The 17,574-nt window shown below is 40.5% G+C and overlaps 1 protein-coding gene across 1 annotated transcript in view; it reads right to left on the bottom strand.

The window, feature by feature from the left end:
* Positions 1-551, bottom strand: part of LOC120877539 (hyaluronidase PH-20-like) — a 47,715-nt gene extending 47,164 nt beyond the window's left edge. The window contains exon 1 of the mRNA XM_040259888.1: positions 325-551. Within this exon, the coding sequence (XP_040115822.1) occupies positions 325-551 (227 nt within the window). The remainder of the gene's footprint in view (positions 1-324) is intronic.
* Positions 552-17,574: the final 17,023 nt, after the last annotated feature.

The raw sequence follows: 17,574 nt of genomic DNA, 5'->3' as shown, positions 1-17,574 counted from the left end.
CATGATATGAGGAATACTGGGAAGAGGAGGAGTAAGAAATGCAGAGCCCAGAATGAGGACTCTGCTGGGTCCAGGTCCATTGCCTCTTTTAACAAAGACCTAAGGGATCAGAGCTTCTCCCTCTGCTCACATGGATACTTTACTGAATACAGAGATATGATAGTCACGTTATGTGATTCCCATGAGTTCCTGTTATGTTCAGTTCAGTTCAGTTCAGTTCATTTGCTACACCTTTCTTATCTCTCTCACACAGTTCTTGGACAACTGTTCTGTTTTTTTCTTTTTTTTTTTATCTTTTCTTTTTTCAGTCTTTGTTCTCTTTACTTTTCAGCTTCGGAGAATTCTACTGAGATATCTTTGAGGTCAGAGGATCTTTCTTCATCTGTGTCTAGTCTAATAATAAGACCATCAAAGATATCCTCAATTTCTGTTACAGTGTTTTTGATCTCTAGCCTTTCATCTTGTTTTCTTCTTAGAACTTCTATCTCTCTGCTTACATTGTTCATCTGTTCTTGTATTTGTTCTACCTTATCCGTTAGAGCCCTGAACATACTAATAATAGTTTTAAATTCCTGGTCTGACAATGCTAACTCCCACTCCTGAGAGTCCCTTGGACTGCAAGGAGATCCAACCAGTCCATTCTGAAGGAGATCAACTCTGGGATTTCTTTGGAAGGAATGATGCTAAAGCTGAAACTCCAGTACTTTGGCCACCTCATGCGAAGAGTTGACTCATTGGAAAAGACTCTGATGCTGGGAGGGATTGGGGGCAGGAGGGAAAGGGGACGACAGAGGATGAGATGGCTGGATAGCATCACCGACTCGATGGACGTGAATTTGAGTGAACTCTGGTAGTTGGTGATGGACAGGGAGACCTGGCGTGCTGTGATTCATGGGGTTGCAAAGAGTTGGACACGACTGAGCAACTGAACTGAACTGAACTGATGTATCTGACTCTAATTCTGGTGCTTTCTCTGTCTCTGCCATGTGTTTTTGCCTTTTAGTATGTCTTTAAATTTTTTTCTTGATAGCTAAATAAGATTTAATTTTTCTCAGTAGGCAAATAGCTCATACTGGGGGAAAGAAGCTGCTATAAATAGAGTTTTGTGAAATGTTAGTAAGGTGTGGGGGGAATGGAAGAGCTCACAGCCCCATGATTAGATCTCAGTCTTAGTGAGCCTTTGCCTCTGGACTGTGAACTTCACAACTGCTTCTCAGTTTCCCCAACCACATTGCCTCTTGGGTGGGGTGACCTGGCTAGATAGGGGTAGAGATGGATATTTCCTTTCTTCCAAGTGGAAAACTTGAGCTGGCTCTGAGATAGGAAGTAGATGGGCCCCCCAGGGTAAAGCAATTGGAGATTCATTCTCTGTGGACCTCACTCCACCAGTGAGACTTCAAATTGCAGTTTCTGGAGTTCTCGCTTATAATCCCAGGCTGCAAACTGATATCATCATCAGTTTGCATGCAAACATGCAGCTCTGGCTTTACCATTTTTACAGCATCTTGTGAGTCATAGGATTTCATTAAAATCCAGGCACTCTGGCCAGGACCCCAGGGGCTCAAGAGTTCTGAGACCCACTCCCTTTCTTATCTAAAGTGCTGTGTGACTAGCCATGCTTGCAAGCAGGTACGGAATCTGGGCAGTGTCCAGGCAGGTCAGAAGCAAGGTCAGAGCCCTGCTCTCCTGATTCTGAAACCTGAACAAAACTTCTGCCATTTTAATTTCTCTAACAGTCAACCTCAGGATTGTTTAGGCTGAAGAGCATAGCAATAAGGCAAAATAACCCAAGCAGTCATGCTGATTCTGCAAGTCAAATAACAATTCCAAATGGTCAAAAAACACAAAATAAAGAAACAAGCAAGGGGTTAAACAATGCAGAAAACCCTTTCTGAGTGGTAGGCAACATAGTATGGAAAAAGTCCCACTATGAATGAGAAGTATATTTTTGTATTAACTTCTATATCCATTAACATAATAGTGGTGACAATAGAATATTTTATCAAGGTACAATTATATTTTTCTATGAAATTTTGGAATACTTTGGTTCCCTGCAAAATTGTACAGGGATTCTAAGGAAAAGTTAATATTAGGAACAGACAAAGTGGGAAATAGCATTTAAGTATATAACATCTAAGTTTTCATGGAGGGGAAATAATAGGTGGTCCCTTTCCAATATAAATGATCAACATGTATTAGGAATCCAGAGAAAGTGGTTCCTAACTGATACGTAAAGGTAGTGTTTACAACATAAGTTACAATATATACTAGTTGAGGAACTATTTAAAAAAACATATTGTAAGTTTTAGGGAAAGTAGTCCATTCACAATAGTTGATGGAGTTCTCCAATAAGGAGTGTTTCCCAAATGCGAAAAGTTGGTCCACATAGCCGTCCCTCACTAGTCTCATCACAGTTTATCAGTAAATGGGTGTGACTATTAAAGTAAAACATGAAATTGGCAAATACTACTTGTGTTCAAGGCTTGTGCTATGTCTTTACCACTGCTATATAACCTAGCAGACAGATTTTGTCCCCAAAAAGGCAAAGTTAATTAGGACAGGCCTTGTTTGCTGGGCAGGTGAAGTTATCCTGCATTCGGGTTTGGCTCAGGTTTCTCCAGCTGAAGATTTCCAAGTAGCCGTCTTCACAATATTCTTTTAATTGTAGTCCTTGTAGGTTGAGCTGTGAATGACAATCTGCACTACAGTCAAGCTTCTGAGAAAAATCTACTCATGAGAATAACAGTGGGTTAATGGCACATGTTTCCACGTTTGCTGTCGGGAATCATCACTAACACGGCGTTAATCTTCCTCTGTGCCACCACATCAGCAGGTCTGGGAGGACCACTAGGCTGCTTCACCCAGCTTTGGCTCCCATTGCATTTATTTCATTTGTGGATCCAAACATTCCATCGTCTCTGACTGTTAATACGGTGGGAGGTTCTCCATTTTGTACTTTGCCAATCATACATGGAAGAATCAGCAACTGCATGATTTGATCATGTTTATTGATAAAGAAATTATTCATTCCTTCATTTTGTAAAATTTCTTGGATTTCCCCTTAGTAATCTGGGTCTATAACTCCCCCGCAGACACAGATCCCTTTTAATGCTAAACTGGAGCATTTGATTAATCCAAAGTATCTGGGAGGCATTTTTTACTCCAATAACAGCTGAAATAGCACATATCAAGCTTTTAGTAAATTTATGGTCAGATACAGAGTACAAATTCAATATGGCAGCCTCAGGAGTTGCCCAGAAAGGAACTAGTGCTCCTGGGTTAATTTCATAATACTTGATTGTCTCAAGATAGAAGTTTATTTCATATATATGTAAGTTTGGAATTGTTATTCTCATTAAAGAAATTTCTAATTCTCCTATATGTTTATTATTTAAACTATTGAGGACAGTATTTAAGTTAGCTCTCCAGTTTTTCATAAGAGCCCTCTCCAAGTGTAATTAATTACTGTTTAAGCAAACCATTCGTTTAATCTTCTGTCTAGTCTTTCACCTCCTTCTATGCTCAGAAATCCACTATAAGAATGTCTCTGCCTGCTGGCCCTCAAACCTAGAACCCTGTATCATCTTTCATATCACCCAATTCCAATTTCTCCAGGGGTTCCTCTTTGCAACTATCAATCAGACCCCCTTCACTCCAGGCCTTGGCAGCCTCCACACTGCTATGGACAGCCTATCAGGCTGGCCACTACCCAGAAGACTGAATTGTGAACTTTATAGATACTCAGTCTCAAGGAATACCCTAGCATAGAAAGACTTATCACAGGCATAAGCTCTATAGACAAGGGATCCCTTCAAAAGAAAGTCCTGGCAACCTGTGGCACTGGTTTAAAACCCTTTCTCTATCCATGCCAGGCTGGGCTCCTTGTGCTAGGTCAAAAGGAGGGTCAGAGATGTCTGTCCAAAAATGATGGGAGCATAGTGTACGTTTGAAACTTCACCAGGTTCAAAGGGAATTTGAGGGATGCCCTGAATTCCTTCAGGCTAAAACCTCCTGGTAAATGTTTCTGGGATGCCAGATTCTTTCTAGGAGCACTCTCTTGTTCTCAGTTGTAGGTTACTAAATATGAGAGGATCCCCTTTCAAGCCAGAAGAAATACCTCTGGAATGTATCCTTAAGAACTGGATTTTTTTTTTTTAATCAAAGGATTAAAAAAGGAAAAACAAGTTCTACTGTAGCACTGCCTGACCTTTGTGTAAATTGGGGAGTAGATAAAAATGGCCTGAAAACAGGTATCTAAATTACAATACCTGTTGCAATTGGATCTTTATTGCCACAACATGAGAAAGTTGAGTGAGATTCCCTATATTCCCTAGAAAGGCTTTTGTAGTCCTTTACCAAAATCCTGCCCCATCCGGCTCTTGTAATTTAAAACCTGGAGAGCCAAACCGACATTTTGGATGATCCCTTTCTAAGCCCTCCTGTAGGAGAAACTGAGCTCTTGTTGCTCCAAACTTAGCTCTTCCTGCTCCTGACAGGAAGCCACTTAGCCAGTCTGCCCCTGATATTAGGGAGAAACTCCAAAAGTTACCACTGAGGCCCACAAACTCCTAGATGTGGCCTTTAGGGTATTTAATAACTGAGATCAAGTTCAGGAGGAAGAGAGAACCCAACGTGAGAAAAAACAGGTCAGGGTGCATGCACAACTGATAGCCATTGCTATCAGCCATGCTTCCTGACTTCAGGACAACCCAACGGGGCCCAGAAAGTCCAACTATTCATCTAGGGGTAAGATCAACAATGGGAAATGTTACAGATGCAAGTCAACTGGCCATTGGGCCCAGGATCCCCAGAAAGAGCCCCCCAGGCCATGCTCAGCCTGCAAACAAACAGGTCACTGGAAGAGGGACTGCTCTCAGTTCCAAAGTGGGAAGCGGGGCTCCTACTCCCAAGATGGCCATGCTGGATGACTGAAGCGGCCCAGGGATGCTGGCAGCTCCCCTCAATAAGAGGTTTATTACCATGAGCCCTGGGTAGTCCTTGAAGTGACAGCTAAGAAGATCCATTTCTTAACTGATACAGGAGCCACATAAACTGTCTTAATTTCTCATGCTGGACCTCTCTCCTCCAAAAGCCATACTATGATGATGGAAAGCCTTGTACGCATTATTTTACTGGGCCTCTCACTTGCCAATTTGAGCAATGGTTGACTTCCTATGCCTTTCTAGTTGTGCCTCAGTGTCCTACCCCTCTTCTTGGGAGGGACCTCTGAGATCCCTCGGAGCCATGCTCTGGTTAGAAGTTCCCAAGAAGCCCTTTATCTTGACTTTTACTAAGACACACCAGCCAGAAGAACAAGATTCTATTCCCAGCCATATTCTCCAAGCAGTCTGGGACAAAGGAATCCCTGGAAGGACCATAAACAACGAGCCTCTAAGAATTAGCCTAGGCCAGAAACCAATTTTCCCAATTTTGAACGTATGCAAACAATGGTTGCCAAAAATTCAGTACATTTATAAGTGTCTGTGAATGAGTAGAAAATGAACTTTGGATTCAGTTCAGTTCAGTTCATTTCAGTCATTCAGTCGTGTCCGACTTTTTGCAACCCCATGAACCACATCTTGCCAGGCCTCCTTCTCCATCATCAAGGAGTACATTAAGGCTGTATGTTGTCACCTTGCTTATTTAACTTATACATAGAGTACATCATGTGAAGTGCCGGGATGGATGAAGCACAAGCTGGAATCAAGATTGCCGGGAGAAATATCAATAACTTCAGATATGCAGATGACAGAATGCTTTATGCCTTATGGCAGAAAGTGAAGAGGAACTGAAGAGCCTCTTGATGAAAGTGAAAGTGGAGAGTGAAAAAGCTGGCTTAAAACTTAACATTCAAAATACTAAGATCATGGCATCTAGTTCCATCACTGCATGGCAAATAGATGGTGGAAAAGTGGAAACAGTGGCAGACTTAATTTTCTTGGGCTCCAAAATCACTGCAGATGGTGACTGCAGCCATGCAATTAAAAGATGCTTGCTCTTAAGAAGGAAAGCTATGACAAATCCAGACAGTGTATTAAAAAGCAGAGATATCACTTTGGGAACGCATGTACACCCGTGGTGGATTCATGTCAATGTATGGCAAAACCAATACAGAATTGTAAAGTAAAATAAAAAATTAATTAATTAATTTAAAAAAAAAAAAGCAGAGATACCACTTTGCCGACACAGGTCTGTATAGTCAAAGCTATGGTTTTTCAGGAGTCTGTACAGATGTGAGAGTTGGACCATAAAGAAGGCTGGGTGCCAAAGAATTGATGCTTTTGAATTGTGGTGCCAGAGAAGACTCTTGAGAGTCCCTTGGACTGCAAGAAGATCCATCCATCAATCCTAAAGGCAATCAACCCTGGATATTCACTGGAAAAGACTGATACTGAAGCAGAAACACCAATATTTGGCCACCTGATGTGAAGACCTGACTCATTAGAAAGGACCCTGATGCTGGGAAAGATTGAAGGGAGGAGGCGAAAGGGACAACAGAGGATAAGATGGTTGGATGACATCACTGACTTAATGGGCATTAGGTTGAGCACACTCCAGGAGACAGTGAAAAACAGGGAAGCCTGCCAAGCTGCAGTCCATGGGGTCACAAAGAGTCAGATATGACTTAGTGACTGAACAACAACAAAGAAAGTGCCTATCCTAAGAAGAGACAATATTCTATAATGTTGGAGGTGAAGAAGGTTTTACCACCCCTTGGATAAATTTGTAAGCCATGGCCTCTTGAGTACCCTGATAGTCTCCATACAACACTTCTATTCTACCAAGTGTTAAGCCAAACAGTGGACATAGGATGGTACATGACCTTAGAGCAATAAACCATGCAGTTGTCCCCTCTTGGCCAATCCCTACAGCATATGAGCTCAAATCCTTGAGGACACTAAATGGTTTACTATACTCAATCTCAAGGATGCCTTCTTTTGCATCCCAGTTCATTCCTCATCACAGTGTCTGTTTGCCTTCAAGTGGACTAATCTTGACTCAGGCCAAAGCAGAAGTATACCTGGACAGTACTGCCTCAGGGATGTTGGGACAGCCCACACCTGTTTGCCCAGGCCTTAGGAAAGGAACAAAGGGAACAGATGTCTTGTGGCACGTAGACACAAAATTGCTCATACCTCTGACCAGTGGAAAATTATTAAAGGACTACATGATTCTTTCCACCTGGGGAGAGAGGCAATGTCTATGATTTTTTTTTTTTTTTTTTTTGGATCTTTTACAGGGAAAGAGCTCCTGGAGACAATTTAAAAAGTTACTCAAGTCTGTGCCCTTTGTGCTATCTGTAATCCAGGAGTCAATGTCGAGGAGAAGACTTGTCTAGGAGAAAACCGGCAAATAGATTTCACTCAGAAGCCCTCTTTCCAGGACTTCTAACACTTATTAGAGTTTATAGATACCTTTATTGGATGGATGGAGCTCTTCTCTACTAGAACAAAACCTTTCAAGTTCCTGGAGATGAACTGACTGCTTGGATTTGGATTTCTTCATCTGTAATAGAGTTATATAATGCCATCATTCCACAGAATTTGGAACACTGAGAGCATCTACATGAAAGACTGAAACATTAGTGGTTTGAACAATTCCCCAAATGTCAGACCACAGTTCCTTTCCCCATGACTCTCTGGAGTAAATTTGCCAGTTGTTTTTTACCTGTAGGGGAAGCTAAGTAGCCAATCCATTGGCTACCAACCAAGAATCTGTGTATATATGGCATTCAGTTAAATTATTTTGCTTTAATACCTGATAAACAGCTTGTAACTTGGCAAATTGGCTACTTTCACCTTCCTTATTGTTGCCATTAACTCAGTAGTGACCAGATTATATGCCACCATTTTTCAATAGCTAGTGGGTCCTATATATTTAGTTGATTCATCAGGGAATCATACGTGCTGTTTTTCTCATGCAGTTAGAAAGTCAAAGGGCCTTCCCTATTTTATAAGCAACTCAGTTATCTCAGACCTAATTAGAGCATCTTGCTCAAGGCCTTCAATAGAATTTCAGAAATCTTTTCACTGAATGCAGTGACCCCATGTAGCCCAAGTTTGGCTTGGTTCTGACTATTCCATTTCCATTTTATTATGCTGGACTCCTGGGTTTGCCCAATCCAGTAGGTTTTGGATGAACTTTGCACCTATTGCATGATTGGCACTTGAGGTCTTAATATTACAGTATGATCTACAGTCAATTGTTCCATACCAATCAAAGTCCAATAATAAGCCGATAACTGTTTTTCAAAAGCAGCATAGTTTCTCCCAGCCTCTGGAAATTTCCTACTCCAGAAGCCCAAAGGCATTCTTTTGCCTTGCTGTTTTTGCCATAAGCTTCAATTAGCATATAGTTCATCAGTAAATATATGTGATTTTATGTCCCCTGGTTGTAGTTAATGGGGTATCTGATCTCCATCTAAAGGTAGACTACTGAGATAAACTTTAGAATAATTCAAGTAAACTTTTTAGAGATACAACAACAAGGAACTGTCTGGGAAGTGAGACTTCGTCAACATGAATCTAAATTAACAAAACTGGTAGTATTCAATATTCAGTGAAATATATAATTTGTTTTGTGAGGACATTAACCCTGTAGCCAGGAAAGGCTTTATCCCATCAAATTTTAAAAGTGAGGTTTGTCAGGGAACTGGGAAAAGCCAGGCAGCTGTCTTGGATTTCCCATAGCACAGGCTCTTTGATTTATAGCTATTGTTTACTCATTTTAAATTCCTTGGTGAGGAGTAGATTATTGCCGGGTTATCAGGACCTCAGGATAGCAAGAACCTGAAAATGAGGGGCTAGTTTTTTGTGGCAGCAGGAGAGCTTGATCTGTGTGCGTCACAGTCTTCATAGATCATTGTGAAATAATATTTATTAACTTTACCAAAGTAACTCATTGTGAAATAATACATATTAGCTTTGCCAATGTAACAAAAGATTGTAAAAACAAATATAAATCACTTAAAGGCAAAGAAATTCACGTAGGCTGTTACCAAAAGCAACATTCCAAGAAAATCTTATCCTCTTAATGGAGAGAGAAAATCAAATTTCAGTCTAATACCAGCTTACTGTTAATAATAAAATTTAGCTAGTTAATTTTAATTTTATCTAAGAAGGTCCTTTCCATAAATCTTGATGAGATGATAGTATTTTTTTGCAAGAGAATCAGAGTAAAATCGTAGCTGTCAATAATAAAGGCTTAAGAAGGCACATTTAAAATCTAATTATATATTTCAATTGACAAAATAACTTTGGTCACTGCTGTGACATGTAACACTTTAATACAATAACTAGAATTATTACTTAGAACATGTTATCAGGACAAATCAGATATTTATGAATTCTTTATAATTTTTAGAATATATGCATTAGTAGTATTTACTGTATACAATAACCTGAGAAGATTTATCCCGTATTTAACAATACTTCCCGCGTAACTTGAACATACCAAATGAACATAATTAGTTTAATATCTTTCTTTGGGAGGCCTCAGGGGCCCTCTGAAGCACCCCAAAGTTACCAGAGGAAATATTAATTAATGTATTCAATTATCCAAATGTCTGCTCTCCCAGCCTTCTTTGAAGGTAGAGTGCTGCTATGTGACTGTGGCCAAGACAACTAGATTCAACTCTAGACTTTGAATTGAGATCTTAGGAATCACATCAGCTAAAAGGTGGTTGTGCCAGTGGAAATTTGGAAATTTCCGTTATTCCGATAATGGAAATTCTGGATCTTTGACAGGGCCTGCCAAAGATCCAGAATCTGATATCCATGGTGTGAACGTTCAGTTTAGTCTCTCAGTGGTTTCTGACACTTTTTAACCCCATGGACTGCAGCACGCCAGCCCTCTCTGTCCGTCACCAACTCCCGGAGTTCACCCAAACCATGTCCATTGAGTCAGTGATGCTATCCAACCATCTCATCCTCTGTCGTCCCCTTCTCCTCCTGCCCTCAATCTTTCCTAGCATCAGGATCTTTTCAAATAAATCAACTCTTCACATCAGGAGGCCAAAGTATTGGGGTTTCAGCTTCAACATCAGTCCTTCCAATGAACACCCAAGACTGATATCCTTTAGGATGGACTGGTTGGGTCTCCTTGCAGGCCAAGGGACTCTCAAGAGTCTTTTCCAATACCACAGTTCAAAAGCATCAATTCTTCAGTGCTCAGCTTTCTTTATAGTCCAACTCTCACATCCATACATGACCGCTGGAAAAACCATAGCCTTGACTAGACAGACCTTTGTTGGCAAAGTAATGTCTCTGTTTTTTAATATGCTATCTAGTTTGGTCATAACTTTCCTTCCAAGGAGTAAGTGTCTTTTAATTTCATGGCTGCAATCACCATGTGCAGTAATTTTGGAGCCCCCCAAAATAAAGTCAGCCACTGTGTCCACTGTTTCCCCATCTGTTTGCCATGAAGTGATGGGACTGAATGCCATGATCTTAGGTTTCTGAATGTTGAGCTTTAAGGCAACTTTTTCACTCTCCTCTTTGACTTTCATCAAGAGGTTCTTGAATTCTTCACTTTCTGCCATAAGGGTGATATCATCTGCACGTCTGAGGTTATTGATATTTCTCCCAGCAATCTTGATTCTAGCTTGTGCTTCCTCTAGCCCAGCATTTCTCATGATGTACTCTGCATATAAGTTAAGTAAGCAAGATGACAATATACAGCCTTGATGTACTCCTTTTCCTATTTGGAACCAGTCTGTTGTTCCATGTCCAGTTCTGACTGTTGCTTCCTGACCTGCATACAGGTTTCTCAAGAGGCAGGTCAGGTGGTCTGGTATGCCCATCTCTCTCAGAATTTTCCACAGTTTATTGTAACCCACACAGCCAAAGGCTTTGAGATAGTCAATAAAGCAGAAATAGATGTTTTCCTGGAACTCTCTTGCTTTTTCCATAATCCAGTGGATGTTGGCCATTTGATCTCTGGTTCCTCTGCCTTTTCTAAAACCAGCTTGAACATCTGGAAGTTCACAGTTCACATATTGCTGAAGCCTGACTTGGAGAATTTTGAGCATTACTTTACTAGTGTGTGAGATGAGTGCAATTGTGTGGTAGTTTGAGCATTCTTTGGCATTGCCTTTCTTTGGGACTGGGATGAAAACTGACCTTTTCCAGTCCTGTGGCCACTGCTGAGTTTTCCAAATTTGCTGGCATATTGACTGCAGCACTTTCACAGTGTTATCTTTCAGGATTTGTAATAGCTCAATTGGTATTCCATCACCTCCAATAGCTTTGTTCATATGGATATAGAAATTCTCCTCACCCTTTTATTGAATAAATATCTGTATTCTTCCCCAATACAAAAAAAAAATTCTTACTCAATGCAAAAAATGAGCAAGATTCCTCAATAACATGAAGTATACTGAAGGTATAAATTATGGTTTGAAGAGAACAGAATGTTCAAGAGAGTATAATTTTAGGAGTCCATTAAGAATTACCGTCTTCAAAACTACCGTTTATCTTAGAATTTTTAAAATATATTCTGCCTCAGGGTACAACACCCCACTCCAGTACTCTTGCCTGGAAAATCTCATGGACAGAGAAGCCTGGTGGGCTGCAGTCCATGGGGTCACGGAGAGTCAGACACGACTGAGCAAATTCACTTTCACTTTTCACTTTCATGCATTTCATGCAAGTGAAAAGGAAGGAAGGAAATGGCAACCCACTCCAGTGTTCTTGCCTGGAGAATCCCAGGGATGGGGGAGCCTGGTGGGCTGCCGTCTATGGGGTCGCACAGAGTCGGACACGACTGAAGCGACTTAGCAGCAGCAGCAGCAGCAGGGTACAAAAAAAGTGGATGAGCATAATGTATTCATTAATAGGAAAAAATCTTTTTCTTTAAATTTAAAATTCAGTTTATGTTAGAGAAGGCTACATATGTACACACACACAAAAAAATATCTATCCTCCCGCAAAGCTTCTTGATTTTGCTTTTGCTTTTGCTCAAAACATCGTTTTCCACTGACTATTGTCTCCCCTTTGGTCAGCTGTCTCATCTGTCACAGAAAATCTTCTTCCATTTACTGCAAACTCACAGAGTGATTCTTGTCGCCTATCCTGGAACACTGTTCATCTCCTTGTTCCAATGAGTGGAAGGTATACATTCCACGGCAGGTGGCAGACAGAGCTCTTGATAAAATGTGCAAGTGCTCAATGAATACAGACAAAATGAAGGAAGAAAATGCAGTGCCCAGGTCTTCAGTTTGCTGTGTGCCTCCAATCGACGTTGCCCACACAGTCAAGTCAAGGCACCGGTGCCGTCTGTCACTCTCCTAATTAAACAAGGCATTCTGGGAAGAGAGTTCCTCACTTGGCACCTTCCAGACAATTCTTTCTGTCCTTCTCCTGACAGTGAAGAATAGAGAGGAAGTTGAGGGCACCCCCTCGGGGGAGGAGGCCCGTTGTATACACATACAAGAGTCTATGGAGAAGTGTCTATGCTCTGGTTATTCCTATGTCCCTTCTCACTCCTTTCTGCCCAAAGCTTTACTTGCTTGTGCTACGTTAAGAAAAACAAAACAAAACAAAAAAAAGCACCCCTCTCCATTGCAAAAGCTCTCAGTACTCACAACTAGGCCATGTTTTTCTCATACTAGATATAAACAGTCTCATGGATGCCGATCTCAAACGTGTTTACTCTCACACCATAATGAGACTAAGCAAGGCCACTTTTTCATCGTGTCTAAGCAGAGATAAAACTAGGACCACAGTGCCACCTACAGAACACCAAACATCCCTCTCTTGCTAAATGAATGACCTCTGTTCTTTATTCAACATATAAGTGCCCCTGTGTCCTGACTGCATCCAAACTTGAACAAATCCCTGTTTTCTCAGACCCTCTGCCAAATCTCCCAACCCAACCTAAACTCGGTCTGACCCCCTCTCACTGAGACACTCCAGCTCCCATGGGTGCATCTTCCTTTGCTACACGTGTCATCACCCAACTCACAGAATGACAGGTGTGTTCGAGGTGGTCTCTGAGGCCCTGGCACCTGAGTAAAAAGCAGAGTATTTAGTGTTCAGAAAATGTGTATCAAGCACCTTCTGTATACCAGGTTCCCATTCTAAGTACTAGGAATACAGTAGTGAGCAAAACAGACAAAAGCCCTCTGCCTTCACAGAGCTTAAATCCTTGCAGGGGTGCATGCATGCTAAGTTGTGTCTAACTCTTTGTGACCCCATGAGCTATAGCCCACCAGGCTTCTCTGTCCATGGGATTCTCCAGGCAAGAATACTGGAGTAGGTTGCCATTTCCTTCTCCAGGTGAAAACAGATAATAAACAAGGTGAATAAATAAATATACAGCATATAGGAATGTGGTAATAGCAAAGAAAATAATTAAGCAAAGATTCTTTTTAGATATGAATGCATCAGTAATGTGAAAAGAAGAGATACGAAAAGAAGATAAAGCAGAAATTTGGCGGATGTCCAGGAAAGCATGGAGGTGGGGAAGCAGATACAAAGGCCCTAAGGCAGGCACATGCCTGTCATGTTTAAGGGAATACAAAGAGCCCACTGACTAAGGAAACAAGACAGAAAGATAAGAGAGAGGGTCTTGCATGTCCTTGTCGTGGTTCTGGCTATCAATCTAAGTGAGATGAGAAGGGATTTCAGGGTTTGGAGAGAAGAATAACAGGGTCTTACTTGAGTTTAACCAGATTGCTCAGGCTGCTGTGTTGAGGCAAGCCTGAAAGGGAAAGTGCACAGGAAAGTAGAGACAGGAAGCCTGTGAGGAGGCTCTTGTCAGTCCAGGACAGAGATGAGAGTGGCACGATCCAGTTATTTGGAAGAAGTTAACAATATTTTTAACAATCACCAACACAGAAAAATAATATTATAAGTCCATAAATTAATCCTGTTAACCTAGTGAGTCAGTGATGTCGCTCAATTGTGTCTGACTCTATGCGACCCCTTGGACTGTAGGAGCCTACCATGCTCCTCTGTCCATGGGATTTTCCAGGCAAGAGTACTGGAGTGGGTTACCATTTCCTTCTCCATATTAAGCATATTAAAAAGCAGATACATTACTTTGCCAACAAAGGCCCTTCTAGTCAAAGCTAGTTTTTCCAGTAGTCATGTATGGATGTGACAGTTGCACTATAAAGAAAGCTGAGTGCCAAAGAATGGATGCTTTTGAACTATGGTGTGTTGGAGAAGACTCTTGAGACTCCTTTGGACTGCAAGAAGATCAAACCAGCCCATCCTAAAGGAAATCAGTCCTGACTATTCATTGAAAGAACTGATGCTGAAGCTGAAGCTCCAATGCTTTGGCCACCTGTTGTGAAGAATTGACTCCTTGAAAAAGACCCCGATGCTGGGCAAGATTGAAGGCAGGAGGAGAAGGGGACGACAAAGGATGAGATGGTTGGATGGCATAAACGACTCAATGGACATGAGTTTGAGCAAGCTCTGGGAGCTGGTAATGGACAGGGCAGCCTGGTGTGCTGCAGTCCAGGAGGCTGCAAAGAGTCGGACATGACTGATCGACTGAAATGAACTGAACTGAACTGAACTGAAATTAATCCTGCTAGTTTTAATTTTGATCGCAAGCCTAAATTTCTGTTATATACTCAGTGTAGCTTTCTTTCATACAGCATGAAGATTCATACTAATCTGTAAGATTAGACAGAATACTTTGGGAAGACTTATAAAAACACACACACTCATGTATCTTAATATTAAAGTGCTAGTGGAAGGAATTAGGCCTCCCAAGTGGCTCAACAGTAAAGAATCCACCTGCCAAAGCAAGAGAAACAGGAGACATGCGTTCGGTACCTGGACTGGTAAGATCCCCTGGAGGAGGAAATGGTAACCCACTCCTGTATTCTTACCTGCAGAATCCCATGGACAGAGGAGCCTGGTGGGCTACCGTCCCTGGGGTCACAAAAAGTCAGACACAACTTAGCAACTGAGCACACTCGGAAGGAATTAATTTTACAAATCTACAACTGAACTCTTTGTTTTCTTCGTGATATTGAGACTTGTTTCCAAAACCTTTAAGATGCCAAGTGTGTCTGCCCCTAAATCCATAGGATTTAAAAAGATATGCTGATGGTCATGATCCCCATTTTTATTGGAAATTTTTAAAGGTAGTGTTTTATTTCCAAACCTTTAAGGAAAGTGCTTTCCGAGTGATATTTTGTGGTCAATAATAAATACATATGCTAAATATTTATCAAATGGAAAACAGAGCAAGGCTGCTGAGTTTAACTCAACTCTGTAGAAATAATTTTTAAGCCACTTTCTCATAAAAGCTAATTCAAGGAAAAGTCAATAATAGGCTTCTATTTTATTTTTTTTCTCTGATTGATGCTATTACCTTAGCCTGTTAATCACTGTCTTATGCTGATGGGTCTTAATTTCTTTGTCATTAAATATTAACATTGTGAAAGCTGGCTCTAAGTGTTCCACAGAGTAAAAAATGTATATTAATAGACAAAGTTTTCCCAATTAAGTTTTCCCATACATTTTCTTAAAAACTTGATGCCTATAGTATTACAATATAATTTACTAAATGATAAGATCTCTAAAGTTCCACAATTCTTCATTAGGTTATGAATTTTCTCATAACTCTATTTCACGCCATAATCAAAGAACACAGATGACTCTCCATCTGAACAAATTTTAGAACTACTGGACTATCTTAATTGTATAAAACTGCTTCTCTTCCAGTCTTCCTAAAAATGAGCTTCTTTTGTAAGCATATAAAAATGCCTATTTAGTGTCACTTGTGCTAATGGGAAAGTCACTCTTCAGTTTGAAAGGCCATGTTTTTTATGAAGCAGGAGTGTTTTACAACCTGAAAGAGTGTAATTGTCGTTATATAACTGCATACACTTGTCATTGCTGTTGTTTATTTGCTAAGTTGTGTCTTTTCGACCCCATGGACTATAGCCTTCCAGGCTCCTCTGTCTATGGAATTTTCTAGGCAAGAATACTGGTGTGGGTTGCCGTTTCCTTCTCCAGAGGATCTTCCAATCCAGATATCAAACCTGCGTCTCTTGCATTGCCACGCGGATACTTTACCACTGAGCCAGCAGGGAAGCACCAGTACATGCATTTAGTCTTTATCAAAAAAGTATTACTTTTCCCTTAGGACTTGAAATTCCTTACATTCAAGATCAACAGCTTTCTTGGAAAAGCATACAAAGCCTTAGGACCACATTTTGAATAAACTGTTCCCTCTGTCAAACCAGTTGCCATGCCCTCCTCCAGGGATCCTGCTGTTGTTAACTAAGCTGCTTAAAATAACATTAGGTTGATTTAAATCCTCACTTTTCTACTCAAAGTTGTTGAGCTGTAAAGCAATTTAGTGGCCTGTGAAATGTTACTACTAAGGTTTTTTCAATGTCTATAGTCAAGATTATAACTTAAAACCCCCATTATCCCAGAAAATGATGTAAACTAGAAGAGCTGAGATACCAGGCAGAGTAGGCAACAGAAACTAGGAAACTAAGCTAAGGCCAAACCTCAGGTCTAGGGACTGCACTAATATTTAAATGGGAGAGTTTGATCTGGGTTCTCCAGATACCAGATCTGAATGTCAGGGTACAGACTGGAGTGGCAGGGTAGGCACTTGAAGGACAAAGGTTGTGGTCAGGTCACATTGTTTTGTCTTAGGCAAGCATGACTCAGTTTCAATTTCTGCCTTTGTCCTGACAGGAATGGTTTGGAATCTAGAGTTGCCCTTGCTTTGTTAATGGCACTCTTTTCTCTGTACAAACATACAAATTTTAGCAAAGTAGGAAATTTGAGCAAGGTGAATTGTGCAAGGGCTGGCTCCAAACTGTAACAAAGAGAGAGTAAAGAATGAGGGTATATTCCTGGTGGAAATAGACAACTGGAAATTTCTATCTGAACAAAACTTTCACCTAGAAATGCTGCTTCTGCTGTTCATTGCAGCACTGCCCATCATTTCCAATTTGGAAACAGATGTCCATCAGTCAGGGACTGGTTAAATAAAATGTGGCTTTCCACACAATGGAATACTATGCAGCTATAACAAAGAGGTTGCCTCTCCATATTGTTACAGATATTCACCAGGTATAATTACCTTTAAAGTACATAATTGTTTTATATATATGTCTCTCTATATATTTTAAATTGTGAAGTATATGCTTCCATTATTTTTCTGAGTAAAGGATATACATATGTATATATAAGTATATGATATATATAATATGTATATGTAAATATATGATCTGTACAAAGGAATGTCTCTGGAAGAATGCTCAAGAGTTGACTACATTGTTTGCCTAGAACCAGAAGAACATCTAGGAGAAGAAGAATGGGCAGCGGTAGGATAAGATTTTGGGGAGAGGCAACTTCTGTTGAAATTTTTGTGCAGTGTTGATGTAACAGCTCTTTGAAACCACTACTCAAATTTAAAAAATATATTAATAAAGTTCTTTGGAAATGAGAAAGAAGATGCACATTGATTCTATGAGGAATAGGCATGGCTCCTTAAAAACTGAGTTGATTTTATTACGAAGATCATTTTTAATAGAGTTACTTGAGAAAATGGTGTGTTTTTCTGCAATCAAAACTCTTTTTTAGGAAA

Source organism: Oryx dammah, unplaced genomic scaffold (assembly GCF_014754425.2).
Source record: "Oryx dammah isolate SB20612 unplaced genomic scaffold, SCBI_Odam_1.1 HiC_scaffold_18, whole genome shotgun sequence".
NCBI lineage: Eukaryota > Metazoa > Chordata > Mammalia > Artiodactyla > Bovidae > Oryx > Oryx dammah.
This window is presented reverse-complemented; position numbering and strand designations above follow the sequence as displayed.